Here is a 21,231-nt window from a genome sequence, read left to right on the forward strand (position 1 = left end):
GTTTAGGCAACACACATTCCAAGCCTTATTCTTAGTTCAACTGCCTTTGGAGCATATTGAATCAGACAATCTCATTTGCCATCTCTCTCCCCTCCCCCTTTTCATCGCTGTGTAATTATTTCTTACTCCCAGGAGATGGGACCGCTGGGACCCCTTTCATTAGCTTGCCATTTCTGATGCATTTTGTTGAACTGAAGGTTTAGATGAGAGCTTAGGGAGCCTGTGTCTGGAATACTTTGTCACGCAGAAGTCTGTAGGAGCAGAGAAAGATGTCAGAACACAACCACAAGCCTGAGAGTGACTTGTCTCCAGCAGTTACAAGGCCTGTACCAAATTACATCCTGCTGCACACAACCTGTGTGTGCAAGCTGGAGATGATAGAACGTGGGCACACAAGTGAGTTTTCTCAATTCCCCAAGCAGGAAGTCGAAAAAAGCAATTATCCAGATGTGTGAAGTGCAGAGATTTGCCTGTACTACATATTAAAAAATTGAAATATTTCACAAGGGACCCTTGGAACAGCCCAGAATAAATGGGAGGGAGATTCCGGTATCTTGGCCACCACAAACAACAAACTGGCTGGTGGCCATTTCTTTTCTTTAGGTTTCCTGGTTGCTGGCTTCACTCAGCGTTGCACAGGCTACGTTGCAGACATTAAGCCAAATAATGAAGCAGGCCAGAGAGAGGATTTCTGGAATGTCATGACGACGACTTAGGGATGTTTGTTTTAAAACAAACAAAAAATCCCTCATGTTTCCCCTAGAGGTATGTTATGGATTTTAGTTTGCACTTACAGATGGCTGTCATTGCATGAAAAAACAAAAACTAGAATCTCCTTCTGAGATATATGATTCTGCATTGATAATATGATGCTCAGCAACTCCCCTTTTAACTATGATTTCCAAAGACACATACTGCAGAAATTCTGCTGGCACAATATGTTGAGGTTCCTAAGAACAGGCATTTCAAGTGGCAATAACAAACTAACAGAGCAATCCAAACTATAGGAAGCCAACATAACTTACGCCAGGGCAAATCATGCCGGTATAATTTACCTCTATTCCAAATTCTTTCTAGGATAGATTATGGGTAGGTTATGCTAGTGCTATTTACTGTTACTCCAAACTTCATTTGATAGCAAGGCTAGTGTCAGAGCCTGGCAGAAGGAAAACAAGCCTTTAAAGTAGTTTGACTTACACTACCCCTTTGCCAGTATAGCTGCCTCTGGGTTGATAGGCCACGTGACTGAGTTGAACAGAGTTTGGAACAGAGGTAAGTCTCCCCCTGTCTTGCGCTGCCCTGCTGCCGCCCTTCCTCCAGTACACTCCTTTTTCAGGAGTTGCCATTTCTTTACATCTGTATATTCCCTTAAAACGATAGGTTAGTTTGAGGTCTTTCCACTGCACTGTACTAGAGTGGCTGCGGAAAGCCAGCCAGATGAGTGGGGTATTGTTATTACTATTATTAATTACCCATGCCTGGGAAACCTCTTGAGTACCCTACCACTGCCCATGTGCTACTTTGATTTTCTGCTATTTCTATTGTACATCTAGGGTAGCGTATTTTTTGTCCTTTTAATTATTCATTATTTTACCCATAGAAGAATGGAACTCTGTGCTCAGCTTGACAACACTAAAAACAACAACATTTGATTCTTTTTTACACCGTGGCTTCATATTTCAGGGTGACATTTGCAAACTCCACAGATATCATCACTGACGATGGCAGCTGGGTTGCGTTTAATGTAAGGTTGCCACTTGGGTGCTTCTTATCGCCATCTGTTGATTTATTTTCTAATTATTTATTTAGAATGCATTTCACGACATCATACTTTGCTAATCATTCTGTTTGCACAAGCATTTCAGCTTGCCAGATGAAATTAACCCACCCCCCTTCTGTGTTGTTCTGGGGGTTCACCAACTGCTGCCCCCAAACCAATTGCGTGGGTGCAGGGGAGGAGAGAGGAGAAAATCCAATTGCACAAGTGGGATTCCTTGCACATGCTTTCCGCTGACAAGGCTGGTTAGGTGAATTCAATCAATTGGAACAAAGGAAGTTGCCTTATACTGAGTCAGACCATTGATCCATCTATCGCAGTACTATCTAAATCAGGGATCAGCAACCTTTTTCAGCCGTGGGCTGGTCCACCTTTCGTCAGAGCATGTGGTGGGACCGGACTATATTTTTTTGGGGGGGGGGGTGAACGGATTCTTATGCCCCATAAATAACCCAGAGATGCATTTTAAATACAAGGACACATACTACTCATGTAACAGCACGCTGATTCCCGGACCATCTGCTGGCCGGATTGAGAAGGCGACTGGGCTGCATCCGGCCCATGGGCCTTAGGTTGCCTACCCCTGACCTACACTGACTATCTGCAGTTTTCCAGGGTTTCAGAAAGAGTTCCCTCCTAGCCCTTCCTGGAGACGCCAGGGATTGAACCTGGGACCTTCTGCATGCAAAGCAGATGCTCTTCCACTGAGCCATGGCCCTCCCTCTCATTTGTTTTCATTTCCCCCATTGAATATAGCCCAGTCTTTCTCTTTTGTTGGCTTCAGGCCATTGAGGTTTAGACCTTTGTGGCAAATGGGGAGGCCAATGCTAAAATTGCCTGGATCGTGAATCTTGTGTGAAATCACAGGCTGCACCACCCACTTTCCAGTCTCATGCAGTAAATCCCAGCTACCCATATTTCCCTTTATCCACCTCTGTGTCTTTTGTGTGTGCCTGCCTTATCATAGAACAACTAGGGAAAACTGCAAGGCAATGTAATGAGCAAATAATCCCTTCCTTTAATGCCATCTAAGCATGCTCTTCAGCTGTTGGCCTTAGAACCAGGAAAACCTGCTAAACCGCTGGGACTATAGAAGCCACGGTGCTTCAATTAAACATCCACACGTATATATGTAAGATTTGTTTTCCTTGAGAAATAAGGCATGCATCTTTACATATTGCACACGCTAACTTGTCTTGCATCTGCAGTATGCACACTCTGCAAACAGTTGCACGGAAAGCATTCCTACTCTACTTGGGTTTGCGTCATTGGGCAAAGGAGATTACTGCCAACAAAGGCCATGATGGATTGAACCAGAACCATCCTGGCACAAAACATCTGTAAGCTTTGCCAGCTCATTATAGCCTAGCTATTCCGTGTGTCTTTCGCTTACTCAGCAGAATGAGCCCAAGTGGGGGTAGACAGCTGAGCTGCAGTGCTGTTGATTAAACTAAGATTATTTTGGCTATGTTTCTCAAAATGTCTCAGCACTCCTCGCATTTTCCACACAGTTCCAGTATGTTGAAGTAAAACTCTGCAAGATGCTTATAAACAATGCTATTTTTCTGGCACTGAGACATTTCACTGGGAATGTTGGACACATACTTAAGGAAAAGCTTAGAGGAAGGGGGTAGAATTGGGGAAACTTGTTCCCTGTGGAATACAGAAGTCACCAGATTCTCTTCCCACCTGCAACTGGATAAGATGCTAGAGAGCAACAGTTGCTGCAAATTGTGGTGAAAAGAAAAGAAGGTAGATTGCTTGACTATTAGGATGTAATGCAGACATCTACACATCCTCCAACCATTATTCATTAGCTATCTTCTGATCACTAATAGTAGCCTCCATTTGCCATAGAAGCCAATAGGGAAGGGTGTGTCCAAACAACAAATCTGAAAGGGGATATGTGTTCCTGGCACTGATACAACCCCAGAATTAACAAGCAGCTACATTTGTTCTGGGGATGCCTGGAGCACATCTGACCTTCAGATCCACTATTTGGGCACACCCTTCATTATTGCCTTCTATGGCAAATTGTTATTTGTGTTGGCAGGCAGAAGAGAGGATAGGGACAGTGGTTGGGGGTCCACAGAATTGTGCAAGTAACGCTGTGGATGCTTTGGACTTGTGTTTGCTTTTTTCCAAAGTGACCCCACTTGCCACATGGCAAATTGCTTTTGGAATTAAAGCCCCTTTTAAAAGCAGTTGGTGATACAGCATTGGCCTGCAGTTTAAGGTGAGATAGTTCAAAAGTCCAGCTAGGTGTAGCCAAACCCTTGGGTATACCTAAAGTAGCTTTTAGTTTATTCTCCTGCTTTTGTTTTTTTACTCTTCATTGTTTTTGGTTTGGTTTGGGTTTTTTTGTTTGTTTGTTTGCTTGCTTGCCAAAGCAGTTTTGTGCAGAAGATCTCGACTATACGAATAGAAGTACATGCAGGACTTACTGAAAAACATTTGTTGTTGTTGTTCAGTCGTTCAGTTGTGTCAGACTCTTCGTGACCCCATGGACCAGAGCACGCCAGGCACACCTATCCTTCACTGCCTCCCGCAGTTTGGCCAAACTCATGTTAGTAGCTTCGAGAACACTGTCCAACCATCTCATCCTCTGTCGTCCCCTTCTCCTTGTGCCCTCCATCTTTCCCAACATCAGGGTCTTTTCCAGGGAGTCTTCTCTTCTCATGAGGTGGCCAAAAACATACCCATGGTATATTGGGAGTAAAGCAACAATGTTTGCAATAAGTTACCTGAAAAGGGGGGGGGGACTGGCAATGGACAGAGAGGCAATCTATTCTTCTCTTGGTGATTCCTTCTTGAGTTCATGTAGATTGTCTTTTCTTCCTGCTTCTCCTCCAAGTCAGTTAGTGTTAGACTTCTTTTTGTTATAACCTCATGTCTCCATGATAGCCATATTTGAGTCTGCACCCACAATGGCTTTGTTTGAAATCTTAAGTTTCTTTATTCTTTCAACCAGCAGTCTTACCAGACTATCTATTTCTGCATTCTGATGCCAAACTCCAACATGATGGCATTGCTTAGAACATGGGTAGGCAAACTAAGGCCCGGGGGCCAGATCCAGCCCAGTCGCCTTCTAAATCCGGCCCGTGGATGGTCCAGGAATCAGCGTGTTTTTACATGAGTAGAATGTGTGCTTTTATTTTAAATGCATCTCTGGGTTATTTTTGGGGCATAGGAATTCGTTCATTTCCCCACCCCAATATATAGTCCGGCCCCCCACAAGGACTGAGGGACAGTGGACCGGCTCCCTGCATAAAATGTTTGCTGACCCCTGACTTAGAAGACATGCAAGATCCTATCCATTTACAGCTTAATACCCTCAAAATGTGTCTGTTGTTCCCTCACCTTATACTATAATTCAACTTAATATCAATGTGTTCCGAGAAATGTTTTCCGAAACCAATGTATCTCTTTTCAAGTGGCTTATTCATTCTCTTATGTTATTATACAATAACTTGATTTCATTAATTCTGGGTTTTATAGGCAAACAGGCAACCCACCACTGCTTGCCAATTTCACTTTTGGATTCATCTTATATGTCTTGTTTTGGAGTTGCTTTGATACCAAGCCATCACCTACAATTTCTTCTGTCACCTTCTCCCTGTGGAGAAGGCAGAGAAGACCTACACAATGCACTTCTAAAATAATTTATAGAGCAGCCAAGCCAAATGGCTCTAGGATTTTGAATTATCTTTCCCAGCTGCTCCGATACGAGTAATAATGGAGAGCTGGGAACTACGAGGGGCTGTCAACTGGAATGCAGCCTTTCTCACTTCAAAAGGAAGTAGAAATACCATTGATGGGCAGGCAAAAGCAGTTGGGACATGGACACAGCTGAAATTTCATACCCTTTTGGTGTTAGACTTCTTGAGCTGGAGGATTTTGTTGCTAGCAAATGGACTCGCACATAAGGTTTGTTGGATTACAACAGAACTTGGAAGCTGGCACCTGCCGAGGAAGCACTCTCCTGATGAATAAAATATCCATTTTGCATGCTTGTAGGCAACCGAGAGAGATTAATTCATTAGAGTGGGGTTGAGTTTCTTTTCTCTTACTATGTGTCAAAACACCTGTCTGTAGGCATCATATTATGTTGGCAGCAGAGGCGACCCAATACATTTTTCTTCCTGAGGTGAAGGGCAAGATGGCCGCCACCCTGCCATTCCACACAGAGAAGCCTATTGAACGGGTCGCTGAGTCTCACTTCAACACAGCTAGTATAATTTTCTGTAAAATTATGTTGTTGTTACGCTGTTCCATTTCAGTACAGAGGACATGGAATACAAATGGGGGGGGACGTAATCACTTATGTAACGTTTACAGACTGAAAGCACTGTATTCACTGGATTGATTTACATTCTGGACATGGGGCGAATAAGCAAAGATCAGCAACTCCTGTTTTTGTCAGGATTGTCTGACATCCCTAGTTGGAAGCTCTGACCAGGCCAGGATAGAAAACCAGGCTGGTAGTCATGGAAATTAGGCCTAGGCAATCCAGAGGCCTTATATGTCTGTCAATCACAGGGGGCACTGTTGCATATCCCATTTTACTTTTATGCCTGAGGATGCTAAGCAGGCACAATCCTGGAAAGGAGCCCCTCACCCTCCTCCTGTGAGGTTCCAAGGGTTGTATCCAGTGCTAGTTCTATTCAGAATTGACCCATTAAAATTAATGGACCTACATTAGTTATGTCCATTAATTTAAGTGAGTCTAGAATTAGCACCAAAGAGAACCCCCAGTTCAAACTCCAGCTTTTCTAAACCAGGGCCCTTCCTTCATTGCTTCTTTTCTCACGCATGGGTGCCTGAAGATTTGCCGGGCTAGGCATTTCAGGGCTGAAACACTTTTAACATATTGAATCAGTTTAGCAACTGGCCTTCTTCCAGTGTTGCAGCTTCAGTATGAAACACCAATAAAAATTCCTAACATTCAAGTCCACTGAGGACTGAAGAGTGAGTAAAAAAAACCCAACAAGGGGTGTGTGGGGGGGGGGGGTCTCTGCATTGGAAAGGCGACTTCCAACTTGCATCATACTTGGCTCTTGCATCAACAGCAGGATGCGTCGTAGGTGGAGCTGCAGCTCTTTTGTCCTTCAGGAAGCTTCAGCAATGCTTCACGTTTTTCTTGGCACGTTGGCCCAAAAAGTAGATGTTTCAACACAGCTCACCATAAAACTTTTATTGGGGTGGGAAAATGGCCTTGTGGCATTGGATGGAAATCTGCAATGACCCTAAGGGGGAAAATACAGCTTTAATGGGACAAAGAAGAAGGGCTTATGTAACTGTTTGTGAGTTTTCATTGGGAAGAATGTTCATCTGCATCGTAATCACTGGGAAGGCTCCCATCAATTTTTAACAGCAGTTCTGGTCAAAGCCTCAGGGCAGTAGCTAGACTTGTGTGCGCTCTGCACTAACCATTTCCAAATTCTGCACAAAGAAAGGCTAAGTTATTTGACTGAGTTACCAGTAACTGACATAAGTTAAGCAAATATTGTGCATGTTGTTTATTTGCATAGTGTGTTCATGTAGTTGCATATGGGGGGGGGGATGTAGTTCTCCATAGGGAGGATGAGGCAGGTAGAGCAATAAAGCCCAGCTTCTTGACCACAAGAGTCCTATTCAGACATTATCGTTTGTATGTACAGCAACAGAAGCAGGGTTCAGGTCCATTCCGACTAGCACGACCCAGTGGCATTCGTGCATACAGCATGAATGTCTGCAAGGGGGGATTTTTGCGTACAGCAATACATGCAAAGGCTTCCACACAACATGGAACTGCGATTGTGCAGAGTTCCAGGTTGCATGGAAGCCTTCACACATACAGATTTCTGTGCAAAGGCCTCTCCCTGGAGGCATACATACAAACATAGATCATTTTATTTGTATGCACCTTTCCATAGTTAAAACCATGTTCAAGGTGGCTTACAACATGAAATTGTTTTTTACATAATTACAAACATAACAAAAGTAGTCATAAACAATAAATAAAACATCAAAACGTACACAGCCAAATTAAACAATTTCCACATATGTCATGCTATGGCCTTTTAAATGTGTTTGTGGGAGCGGGGGGGGGGGGTTTATAGGTTTGTTTTTGTTTTATTGTGTATTTTATGTTTTCATTTTGTTATGTTATGAACCGCCCTGTAACCTGGATGAGAGTGGTATACAAATCATCACCATCATCATCTAAAAGACAGATAAAAAATATAACAACAACAACCCCCCTCTCCTGCTGGAATCAATCAGAGTCGCACCCTCCCAGGCCAGGTAGGAAAAGGCCTGTAAGGTAGTGAGCAAGTCTTCCTGGACTCACAGCCAAGATGGTCTTTGGCCATTCTCACAGGTGCTGGGGGCAGGGTAGTTGGCACATGTGATAATGGGCATGGATACTCAGCAGGGTCTCTTCCCTGCTCCCATATTGCACTCCACAGAAGGTATAAGTCCTGGATAAGCTTACAAGTCCAGCTTGGTCCCCATTTTGTACTTTCACCAGAGTATGAGGTGTACATTTTCCAGCTTTGCTGCACTGCTGTAAGAGTTAGAAAAATGGTCCTGTCCCCCAGAAAAACCACGCATGAATTAGTTAAAACTATATAATGAAGTTGTCCCTGTGTTTGATCTGTGAGGTAGCTTCTTTGCACAGACAAGTTGTACTTTATGCATGCATGAGCCAGCCTGTGTGTGATATAGGACACACTTTCTTTTAATTTCAAGGGTGAATGGGTGTTGAATGTAAAAAAAATTACTTTAACTAAGAATGTTAATCTGATTTGATCCAATTGTCTCAACCTTGACATCTGCCCATTGTTTCTAGCCTTTCTAGCAGCTGCATATGGCTGACTTCCTACCATTTTCACTACTCCTACTTAGATTAACTATGAAGAGGCTTGTGGAAGAGGAGGAATGTGTGACAAGAGAAAGCAGGGATTTATTACAGTATTCCTGTTTAACAGACCCTTAAAAATAAAAATCCCCTCTATTCTGTTTTAGGAAATTCCCTATGGGAATATCTAAGACTAGTTTTTCCAAAGGGGGAGAAGGATGAGTGTATTTCATACCAAAAGCTTCAGACCTGTGAACTCTGGAAAGATTTTCAAATGTGCTACTTCTGCAATTATTTCAATGAGAAGTGAATGGGAAGTGAATGGGAAATTTGCTCTGTTATTTATTCGTATTTGTTCATTAGTTTATTTTAAAGCAGCAAGTGCTACCTACTAGCATTGATTAACAGTCATTTTTAATTACATGCATAGCCGTGAGAATATATATGCTGATTGAATGGAGGCATCCCAACTCAAAGCACAAAGGCAATTACTGACAACCCCCCCCCTTCACGTTAGCCTTTTAGGCATGAACAGATGTGAGGAAAAGACGGAGACCTTTGTAAAGTGGCTCAGAGGAGCCGCTTTCCCAGAATTCCCTTTAAAATGCAGCTCATTGGAGGCAAGGATTACATGACCTCAATTGCAAGGGTGAGCTTGCATTGTTAGGTGAGCTTTGTGGGCCCTTTGCTGCATTGAACAGAACAGTTATTCCTAAACACACGACACCTATCAAGTCACAGACCATCAGCCATTAAGAAGCAGTTTTGTTTTATATGCATTTCCCTGTAACATGGTTATTGGCTGTTATCAGATTACTCCAGACCTGCCAAGTCAGATGCAGCCCACTAACCTAACAATTGACATTAATGTCATTCCATAACTGGGCATAATTGAGGCCACCAAAACCCAGGAGCAATGGGAAGACCGTTGGACTTAGACCAGAGAGACTTGGGTTCAAATCACTGCTCAAATATGAGGTCATTTGGATGGTCCTAGGCCAGTCATTATCTCTCAGCCTGGTCCTATTCATAGCTCATTTGTTGTGAGGTTACAAGGGGACAATCCCATTTACACTGTGGTGAACTCCTTGGAAGAAGGGATGGGTTGTTTCCCTGCCTGGTTTTCTTGTTGCTGTACAAGTTTTCATTTTCTATCTAGGTAAATGTGTTCAGTGTGATCTCACTTTCAAGTTTTTGAAGGTGGTTTTACAGCTAATTATTGCATTTAAATCTGGTGCTCCTTTAAGTACAGAGCCTTGCATTGTGTCCAGGTCTTTACACAAAGGCACCATTTGAGGCCATTGACTTCTGTGTTCACTCCTCCATTCTACCTTGTGATTGCCAGGTATTAGCCTTGTATCCTGTGTAGAGTTACTTACCTGGCTGAAACTGAAAGATTTCTTTCCATTAAGCTAGCAATGACAGACAGAAATCCTCAGTTCTGCATCCTGGATCACTGATCCGAGTGACATTACTGTGCATAGGGAGCCCTGAAACAGCTTGATTTTTATCTCTGATAATGTAGAGCTGAAGGTGCATATCCTGGCAGAATTGGGACCAGAGTCAAGGTGGAATGTTGTGGCAGTTCCACAAGAATGGGAAATCTGTGAAGACAGTGCTGCCAATTGAGTGGTACCAGCATTCAAGACAGTCTATGGGACTCTAGTGTGGATTATCACAGCTTGGATTATCTGGCTGAAAAACTCTTTTCCAGTACTACAAATCTGCCATCTCTTAGAAATAAACAATATATTGTTACTTTTTGAAACTGAAATTGAGAAGCTGCAACTGCAAATGGAAGTGTCCCATTCACAGTATTGGTTTACTTATTTCCTTTTCTTCTCTGACAGCATGGGGATGAGCCATGATGATGACCACTTGTCCTGTGCTGGAAGATCTCACATCATGTCCGGAGAATGGGTGAAGGGGAGGAATCCCAGTGACCTATCCTGGTCTTCCTGCAGTCGTGATGACCTTGAAAAGTTTCTCAAGTAAGAATGCTGTTGTCAGCAAAGCCTTTGAATCACAAGACACCAGTCTCTTGTCTTCTCTGCAGAAATGATGAACAATTTTCAATGGTGGGTGCCAAAGCTGTCTCCTTTGAATCCTGGGTTTTGCAGACATTACTGGCAGGAGATCAGAAACGTTATGATACCCATATTTCAGCACCTTGACAGATTCTTGACAAGAATCCCAGTTTTGCTGTCCTTTTCAAATCAAACCTTGCCAGTGTTTTGTGACAACTGAAATATGTTGGTTTGAATGACGAATCCAGTTCTATGCTTTTGCAGCTTTGCCATGAAATTAATAGAGAAACGTAACATTCATGAGTGTTTCATCTTCTTTGGGCCAAACTTGGCATAAGAGATACTATGGGTCTTAGTTCTCCCATCCTCTCCATAACATCTAGTAGAAAACTTTGATTATGGCATCACAAAATTATGCATTTTCCCAGCTTTCACTGCTGGAAAATATAGAATGTTGTGATGTCATGATGTCATGAGATAAGTTTTCTACTAGATATTATGGAGAGGGAGAGCAGAGCTAGACATGTGATTGTCGTTTTTGGTGGTAGTCACATTTTTACCATCGTGCCTAGTTTGTTTCTTATAATTTCTGCCAATTTCTTCCCAATGCTGAATTTGGGGAAGGTCTGAAGTGGGGCCAAAGTTTACCCGAAACCCTTCATAAGATTATAACCATTTCCCCCCTTTTAGCAGCTCCATTATAATCCCTTTCTGAGACCATAATCCATCAGAACTTTAATTTCACAGTTAACTCTCTGGATTGTAGCCAACACATTTTGTCATGGGAATCTGATATTTGATATTTTTGTTTTTGTTGTGATATTGATGCTGTTAATTCTGTTCCGTAGATTTTCAATATAAGCCTCCTTAAGCACTCATGGACAAGAACTGTGTTGTACACTATACCTTTCTTTTTTTTTACAAATCAAATACATAGCACAGTTTCATAGCAAGCTGTCACTTAAAAAGGAGGTAGTAAGTATACATAGTAGTACACTGTTGGGAGGCATGTTTTGAAGAGGTTGCTAAATTGGAAGTCCATTATACAGTCATACCTCATGTTGCGAACGCTGCGGGTTATGTGTTTTCGGGTTGCGCTCTGCGCCGAACCCAGAAGTACCGGAATGGATTACTTCCAAGTTTTGGCGATCGTGCATGCGCAGATGGGCACTGCGGGTTGCGGACACGCCTCCCGCACGGATCGCGTTTACAACCCGAGCGTCCACTGTATTGTGAAAATGCAGTCATTTGATGAAATAGAGCAACGCTCTCACAATGCCCTTCAAAATATGTTTTATCTCTGCAGGTCAAAAGTTAGCACCTGTTTACTGGTAACAGACCCACGGAGCCGATATGTTGTGCGACTTCCTTACAAACTTCCAGGAATGCACTACAGCGCAGATGAGCAATGCCAGATCCTCTTTGGAACCAATGCAACTTTCTGCAAAAATATGGAGGTAAGATAACCCATTTGGGACATAAGCAAGCTGGGGACCGAACCATAAGGCCCCAAGCAGGGTTAAAAAAAGTATGCCCACAGTTTCATTTATTAGGGCAAATTGTTTTGAGATGGAAGTAATAAAGAAATTTATTTTGTACATAGCATGTAATTCTGTGCCTGAGAACATGAACTCAACTGCAAAGTCAATGGCAGCTCTGTTATGGAGTTTCATCACTCCCAAGGAGGCCAGTTTGGGTGGCAAAATTTATTCTGGCCCCTGGATTGCTGTGTGGTTTACAGAGTGGCCCTTGGGAATACAGACTTTGGCCATTTCTCCCCTAGAGGTCGCACTTAGAATAGGGAGAGTAGTTCGTAATTCTGCCCTTTATTTAGGGAGGTAATTGTTTCAGTAAATGCCCCCCTTCCCCTTAGTTAAAAATCCAGGAACTTGAAATGTGATATAAAACAGAAAATAACCATTTATATTTTTTAATGTTACATAAATGAGACGTGCCAAATTAATAAAACTTTTCACTGTGTGCTGTAGCAGAGGGAATGAACTTCAAGCCTTAACTGTTCCATTTTATTTATTCTGGATCGGGAAGGCAGCTAATGCAACATGAAAACAATGAGCACAAAAAATATTTTAAAAACCTTCTTAAGTAGTGTTTTTCAGGGAATGTGGACCACCAAGCTCGCTGTTATTGAGAGACGTTCTGAATGTGTATATCTTTAAAGACCATCCCAGGAAGTGTCTGTTAAAAGAAAGGACATTCTCAATTATTTTCCCTTTGAGAAGCTGGTTGGCTTTCCTTGGCTTGAGGCCTTTATATATACATATGTATTTTGCTGGTTGGCCTACTGCAGTAGTTTTCAACCTTCAGGAAATCCTTTCTGTGCTGCCTTCTCTTGAGGAACCCCTGCACGTCAGCTGTGGAACCCTTGAGAGTTGCACAGGATTCTCTATAGGGGAGGACATTATAGTATGCACAGTAAGTTAACTTGAGGCATTGGCCAACAGTGGCATAGCATGAAGGCATGAACTCAGATAATGCTTGTTGCTTGCCTGAATGGAGGATAGAGAGGGGTGTGTGTGTGTGAATGTGTACAGAAACTAGTCTACTGTACAAAGGTAAACCCCACATCTGTGGTTATGCCCACTTTCCCCTCTATCTCTGCCCACCAGTGGCATGTGGCCCCTGAAATGTGGCACAGAATGGAATATGGCCCTCAGGCTGAAAAAAGTTCCCCACCCCTGAATTGAAGCCAAGGGCAAAATAATATGTTGGGAGAGGTGGCGTACAGCCAAATGCAAGATGGTGGTTAAGGTGGGGAGTCACTATTTTTACCTGCTGTATCCTGAGCCATGCTGTGGCCTAATATGTACAAGTATAAATCTATATCTGATGTACTAAAGATCAAGAATGAGAGAGGGCTCTGAGAGGTAAATTATGTTGAAATCCAACTTCTTTCAAAGTAGATGTGTTAAGTGCTAGGGCTCTGTCATCCAGAATATCTACAAGAAATAAGCAGAGTAGAGGAAGTGGTCTAAAACAAGAAGTTGGTCTAAGTTGCATAAAAGATTGGCAAGCTGTTCTTTTAGCCCATATTTATCCAATAAGACAATATATGAAAAACAGAATATAAATATAAACATTTGTTACAAAAAGGAAACAAGCTTCAATAAATCAGCCCTATTCAATTTTGTTGAAATTTGGTATTAAAAAAATAGTTATGAAGATAACATTCAGTAAAACAACAACCACAACAATGCATAGTTCTCTGCTTGTCCCTTACCTAGAAAGCACGGGTCCAAGACCTTGACCTTGGAGAGTCAGAGACCCACACATTTCCACATGCACAACTAGTTCACCAACATAGGGATGAGCCAAATTTCATTGGAAATTGTAAGGTCCTCGGTTAGTTGCTCATGAGTAAGCAGGCAAAACTCTGACCTTTCCTTTTGTAGCTTTATTGTGCCTACTATGTACAGTGCAGAGCTAACAAGTTCATGTCTGTATCAAACATCAGCAGAATCCGGGAATGGCTCCTTCTGGTTCTGACCCCAACGGTATACGGAAACCCCGCCTTCCATCCTTTCGTTTCACCCCTCGACACCTTTGGGGCAACGGAAATTGTGTGCCTCCTTCATCACCCCTAGGGCTAGGGGAGTGCAGGGTCTCTCCGACATCCCCAGAGCCTCGACCCTCCATCTCCTGAGACCCATGCCCCTCCACACTGGAAGCCTCTGCTACCTCTGCTACCAGAGGAGGTGCTGCTGGTCAGGTGTGGCCGGGGCTCTCTGTGGCATCCCGAGAGTCCTTCCACCACCTTGCGCTGCACTGGGGACAGTTCCCTGACAGAAATGAATGTTCTGACAATTTTTTAAACTGTTAGAGAATTTCAGTTCCCCCTGGAGATTATTCAGTAGAATGGCCTCCCCAATTCACCCTCTGTGAATTTGAGGCACAATATTGTCCATCCAGTTTCAATATTGTGTAATATTATTTTACTATTGTTCAAGGAAATGAGGGTTATGGCCCCTATACTTTCCAATCCTCTCTTAATCCATGGCTTCCTCTCCAGGAATCCTGGGAACTGGAGTTTCTTAAGGGAGTAGAGAGTTGTTATGAGACCCTTAACAAACTCCAGTTCCAAGGATTATCTGGGAAGAAGCCATGTCTTTTAAAGTGGAACAAAAGCGCTTTTTATGTATGTGTGGATGTGATCTTAATGTTGAATGGAACTTTATTGTTAGTTCATGTTATAGGGTAAAAGAGGAAACCAATACTACTGAATGGAATAAAGTCATCCTGTGTGGGGTTTACAAAAACCAAACTTTTAAAAATGGGTATCATTGGGGGTAGGGTGGGAGAAACATAAGCTGGATTTCTGTCTTCTGTCACGCTAAGGCAATTGTTTGAAAGGAAAATTGCAGCTCATAGAACTTACATTTTCCCCAAATTGTTTGCCTCTGTACTATATCCAGTGTAAATCAGGTGACTGGAGCAGAATGTTTTATCTCTCTCTCTTTTTAAAGAATTTGCTACAATTCACTTGCTCTCATGTTCATATTTCAGTATAATGGCAAAAAGATGAACCCCTTGATCCCAGCACCAGCTGTTTCCCCCAAGATTTATAGCCTTGTTAAATAGCTAGATGCAATGCACTTTGACCTTGTCATTCTTTAGAAGTTTAACTTAAGGGGGGGGGGCATTATTATTGGGATGTGAATACTGTAAATGCTCTCTACATGCAATACAGAAAATTCTGCTTTTCAAACTGGATCTCTAGCAAACCCAGAGATTCCTAGATATTTTATCAGGAACCTCTCAATGAGGAAACCAGCAGTAGTATCCTTTTAAAGCTGTATTTAAATTGTAGCTTAAAATGCCATGGCTAGGGATATAATTCAAGCTGTCAGCTTTCTTGGTTTTTTGTTTTTTGTTATTTATTGAGCCCATTCCACTTCATGGCACTTCCTTTTTCATCATTTTGAAGCTCTGTTGTTGCGAACTGCCCTGAGATCTGTGGATGAAGGATGGTATACAAATATATACAATGGAGGATTGTATACACACACACACACACATTTAAAATGTGTGTGTGTGTGTGTGTGTGTTTTCAAAAAAAGAATTCTGCCTATGTAACCTATAACGAAGTGGTGCAGAACTGAGTTATGATCCTTTTTTTATTTTAAATTTAAATTTCATATTGGAGTGCTTTGTGCCCTCTCGCACTTCTGAGATCCCTGCTTTCTGACCCTGAAGGCCTCTTCCTTCTCCTTCCTTCTGCTGCTGATGCTTCTCTCACCTTTCCTGGACCTATCTATGTGCCCTAGCCTTCTTGTAGGGTCTGAGCAGTTCAGCAAGTGATGCTTCTGCCTTCTGTCTCTTCTGTAACATTAAGGCAGCTCAATCAGTCATTTCCCACCAATATTACTGTATATTCTGGCGTATATGACTACTTTTTAATCCAGGAAAATCTTCTCAAAAGTCGGGGGGTCGTCTTACACGCCGGGTGGAGAATCTGCGGTCGAGTATATCTCAAACCCTGTATTTTAACTGGAAAAGTTGGGGGGTCGTCTTATACGCCCAGTCGTCCTATATGCCGGAAAATACGGTACACGTCACTTGGTATACCACAATACAAATCTTAACTAATTCAAAGGAAGCATAACTGTAGTTTTGCTTTGCACACCAGCCCCTGTGGAAGTTAATTGAAAGCTGCTTGTGTTTCAATTTCTCAAGCCCTTTGCTTATTTATAGCCATCACTTTAAAAATTATTTTTATTTGGATATTCTTAGATTCCCACATTGTATTTTACAATTCTATTTAAAGTTGTTCTCTCTCCTTTCCCCCTATTAAGCCAGAGTGCCTTTTGACAATCAGCCAAACTGAAACCCATGCAAACATTTTTAAGACATTCCAGTAAGTGTAAAATGGGTTGCAATAATTTTAATAATAATAATAATAATATGAAAAATATTTTCTAGTAAGAGGAAAGTCTTGCAATATACAGAAGCAGTGAAACCAAACACTTAAGCTTCATATAAAACAGCAAAGTGAAAACAGTCACACTTTTTAAATACCCCAACTTACGAAAACCATAAAACACAAGGACAGCAATTAGACATGTTATTAACTTTCACATGAGATTTTGTGTATGTGTGTCTCTGAGGATTAACAAAAGTAGAACTTCTTTGCTGGTTCATTGCCATAGTGTCTCATATTGAATATAAATGGCCTGTGAAAAAAGACTATGGATTGAAACTGGAGACACTATATATAACACATACATACACAAGACCCCAGTTGTGTTGGTGCTTTGGACCAAATTGTCCTGGTAAGGTTCTCTGAGGATCTTTTAAAGGCACATTTGCAATTCAACAAATTGTGTGATACAGTTCTCCAGCCAAACAATGTCTACAAATATGCATATATTAGAGGGAAATGTGCATAGACATGCACACATTATTGAAAATAGCATGCTTACCAACATGTGTATATTAATCAAACCTGCATAAAAAGGGAAGGTAAAAAGGTGAAGGTAAAGGACTCCGTGATGGCTGAGTCCAGTCAAAGGCAACTATGGGGTTGTGGCACTCATCTCGCAATAAAGGCAAAGATGGGGGGGGGGGAACAGGTTCAGATTATGAGCAGAGAAGAGAGGTGTTGCAGAGATCAGGAAGTCTCAAGCTCCCATACTAATCTAAAATAAGCAGCTAGCTTGTTTACCAAAAGCATCTACTTTATTTCTTTGGGGAAGGAAGAGGAGAAAGAGAAGAGGGGATGGGGGATATGGTAGAAATAAAAAGTGTCACATTTCCCCCAGTCAAGTGTGTGTGTGTGGATGCATATTTCCAGCCCAGGTGGCCAGTGCTGAAAACATAACTGTATTGTTCTTTGAAAATATCACTTTGCTTAAAAATGAAGCCAATCAGATACTTCTGGATTCACATGGGAGACATCCTCCCTCACAAACAATAGCTGATATCTCCAGAAAAAAAATGACAAAATGCCTTTGCTTTTATGTTGGCAGCATTTGATGTGTGCTGGTCTCTGGTGCCTTGTGGAAGGAGACACATCTTGCAAAACCAAATTGGACCCTCCTCTGGATGGCACAGAATGTGGAGCAGACAAGGTAATCCCCCTAAGGGAGATTTCAGGCCTGGTCTTTTTATTTATTTGCTGTGTTTCTATGCTGCCTGATAGCAAATTTTTCTAGGCAGTCAACAGTATCAGTTTTCTAAAAGTTGCCCTTCCAAGTTGCCCTTCCACTTGCTTTTCAAGACCATTTTCAAGACCAGTCCTTGTGCTACTCTCCCAGAGGCTGGCAAGCACAAGGCAGAGGGCTTAGAAATTTCCACAGCAGGAAAGCCTAGCACAGAAATATCTTTTTAAGTCCTTTGCCTTGCTTTCCAGGCTCTGGGAAGGTTGTACAAGTGCTCTGGATGCTGTTGTGAAATCTCACACAGCCCCTTCTGAGGGCTTTTTTCAGGTCTCGCATCATTCATTCATTCATTCATTCATTGACAAAGTGTGCAAGGCTGTGATCGTGTGTAAGTTAACTGCACTTATGTATTGGGCCTACTGTACTCTTACTATTGGCAGTATCAGTATCTGATACAGTGGTACCTCGCAAGACGAAATTAATTCGTTCCGCAAGACTTTTCGTCTTGCGGAAATTTCGTCTTGCGAGGCACCGTTTCCCATAGGAACGCATTAAAATTTAATTAATGCGTTCCTATGGGAAAAAAGTCAGGGAGCGCCGGTCGGAAGGGGCGGCGGCCGGCACCGGAGCCGCGCGGCGCCGCATTTTAAGGCTGCAGCGAGCGAACTGTTCGCCCGCTGCAGCTTTAAAATGCACCGTAGCTAAAAAGGCTTACCTTTTGGGGGGGGGGGTTTCCGAGTCGCGTCCGCCATTTTGGATCGACTCAGACATGCGCAGTCGATCCAAAATGGCGGACGCGACGTGGAAAACACCCCCCCACCGGAGCCAAAAGGTAAGCCGCGCCCCTCCCGACCGGCACGGCGCCGCGTTTTAAGGCTCCGGCGAGCGCTGCAGCTTTAAAACGCGGCGTCGCGCCGCAGCTAAAAAGGCTTACCTTTTGGCTCCGGTGGTGGTGGGGGTGTTTTCTGCGTCGCGTCCGCCATTTTGGATCGACTCAGACATGCGCAGTCGATCCAAAATGGCGGGCGCGACGCGGAAAACACCCCCCCACACCGGAGCCAAAAGGTAAGCCTTTTTAGCTGCGGCGCGACGCCGCGTTTTAAAGCTGCAGCGCTCGCTGGAGCCTTAAAACGCAGTGCCGTGCCGGTCGGGAGGGCTTACCTTTTGGCTCCGGTGTGTGGGGGGGTGTTTTCCGCGTCGCGCCCGCCATTTTGGATCGACTCAGACATGCGCAGTCGATCCAAAATGGCGGGCGCGATGCAGAAAACACCCCCCCACCACCGGAGCCAAAAGGTAAGCCTTTTTAGCTGCGGCGCGACGCCGCGTTTTAAAGCTGCAGCGCTCGCTGGAGCCTTAAAACGCGGCGCCGTGCCGGTCGGGAGGGCTTACCTTTTGGCTCCGGTGTGTGTGTGGGGGGGGTTTTCCGCGTCGCGCCCGCCATTTTGGATCGACTGCGCATGTCTGAGTCGATCCAAAATGGCGGGCGTGATGCAGAAAACACCCCCCCACCACCGGAGCCAAAAGGTAAGCCTTTTTAGCTGCGGCGCGACGCCGCGTTTTAAAGCTGCAGCGCTCGCTGGAGCCTTAAAACGCGGCGCCGTGCCGGTCGGGAGGGCTTACCTTTTGGCTCCGTTGTGTGGGGGGGTGTTTTCCGCGTCGCGCCCGCCATTTTGGATCGACTGCGCATGTCTGAGTCGATCCAAAATGGCGGACGCGACGCGGAAAACACCCCCACACACACACACCGGAGCCAAAAGGTAAGCCTTTTTAGCTATGGCGCGATGCCGCGTTTTAAAGCTGCAGCGCTCGCTGCAGCCTTAAAACGCGGCTCCGGCGGCTCACAGTGGTACCTCGCCAGACGAATTCGTCTTGCGAAAAACAGCCATAGACGAATTCGTCTCGCGAGTCAACTAAAAACTCGCAAAACCCTTTCGTTTTGCGAGTTTTTCGTTGTGCGAGGCATTCGTCTTGCGGGGTACCACTGTACTGATGTCTTACTATTTTATTGAAGAATGCTCTAAGCAGCTGACTATGGGCTTCCAGATAAGGTTCCCTCCCCCCAAAAAAATCTTCCTCAGAGTTCTCTTGCTTCTCCAATAAGCAGAGCAGGCTTGAATCTTGGGACAGATAAATCAGCCAGGCTGTCTGTCTGTTTGTTTGTTAGAGCCTGCCCCAGCCAACCCACATTGTGCACCAAATGATTTTCCTTACTTACATCATCCAAACTGAAATCTTACATCCCATAAACCCTTTTGTCTCTGCCCACTAACACACAGCTGGAGGAGGGGTCCCTTCCATTTTCCTCTGACATATTTCTCAGGATGACTGCTTTATTATTAGGCTGCCTATCAGTATTTTTTTTTACTATGTTTTTATCATTGATGTTCTGTGATGTGTTTTTAATGTTGTACACCGCCCTGGGATCTTTTGCTAAAGGGTGGTATATAAATTGAATAAATAATAATACTATCACCTCAAAAGTGTTTCAAGGCCCTGATTGCAGTTTTTACAACTGGGAGGACTTCAAGAATATTTATCTCCAATATTTATTTACCCAATCTCCAATATTTATTTACCCAATTCCAAGAGGATATTGCGACTGCAAGGGTCCAGAGCTATGGGCACACACTCCAACCATGAAGTTCATTGAGTGACTTTGTGCTGGTCACCGTCTCTCAGGGTTGATATGAAGAAAAAAAGATGAGAAGCATGTGTACCACCTTGGGTTGCCTGTGGTAATGCTGGTATATACCTGTAATTTCTCTTTATTTCAGCTTAACAAGTTCTTCTGCTTGTGCTTAACTGAATCCTTGTAGCCATTCCCCTATTTGTTTCATGGGTCTCAAAGCACCTGTGGCATTGAAGTCATTGACCACACTGTTTTAACCCCTGTTACATTCCAGTGGTGCCGAACTGGGGAGTGTGTCAGCAAAACTCCCATCCCCGAACACGTAGATGGAGACTGGAGCATGTGGAGCCAGTGGAGCATGTGCAGCAGGACGTGTGGGACCGGTGCCAGATTCAGACAACGCAAATGTGACAATCCACCGTAAGTTGCCTCATTCCAAGGAGACATTAAAGCCTGAAGGCATCTTATGTAACCTAGGATGCTGCCTTATGCTGAGTCAGATTGTTGGTCCATCAAGTTCAGTACAGTCTACCCTGACTGGCAGCAGCTCTCCAGGGTATCAGCTGGGGTTATTTTCTAGTGGTACCTGGAGATGCCTGGAATTGGACCTAAGGTCTTCTGCATGCAAAACAGATGCTCTGGCTGAACCAAACCAGGGTTGGACAGTGCCTTGACAGGAGACCTCCTGGTCCTGGGGACCCTATGTATGTCTCCTTGAGTTTCACATAAAAGCTGTAGTATACAAATGTATTAAACAAAGTAAGCTGTGGAACAGGCCAAAAGATGCAGCCGTTACTTCAGGAGGCTCCTTTGTAGCTCGGTCTGCTTTCCTTGCCATTTCC

At 43.6% G+C, this 21,231-nt stretch overlaps 1 protein-coding gene and 1 non-coding gene across 3 annotated transcripts in view; one reads left to right on the forward strand and one right to left on the reverse strand.

Annotated features, from left to right (window-relative positions):
- The window catches only part of ADAMTS17 (ADAM metallopeptidase with thrombospondin type 1 motif 17), a 158,899-nt gene that overhangs the window by 76,448 nt on the left and 61,220 nt on the right, over positions 1–21,231 (forward strand). For both annotated transcript variants that reach the window (XM_033166477.1, XM_033166478.1), the window contains exons 9-12: positions 10,469–10,609; positions 11,952–12,102; positions 17,629–17,730; positions 20,664–20,809. In XM_033166477.1, the coding sequence (XP_033022368.1) occupies positions 10,469–10,609; positions 11,952–12,102; positions 17,629–17,730; positions 20,664–20,809 (540 nt within the window). The remainder of the gene's footprint in view (positions 1–10,468; positions 10,610–11,951; positions 12,103–17,628; positions 17,731–20,663; positions 20,810–21,231) is intronic.
- Positions 2,425–2,496, reverse strand: TRNAA-UGC. Its single transcript has one exon. It is a non-coding gene; the product is annotated as a tRNA-Ala (tRNA).

The sequence above is a fragment of the Lacerta agilis genome, chromosome 13 (genome assembly GCF_009819535.1).
Source record: "Lacerta agilis isolate rLacAgi1 chromosome 13, rLacAgi1.pri, whole genome shotgun sequence".
NCBI lineage: Eukaryota > Metazoa > Chordata > Lepidosauria > Squamata > Lacertidae > Lacerta > Lacerta agilis.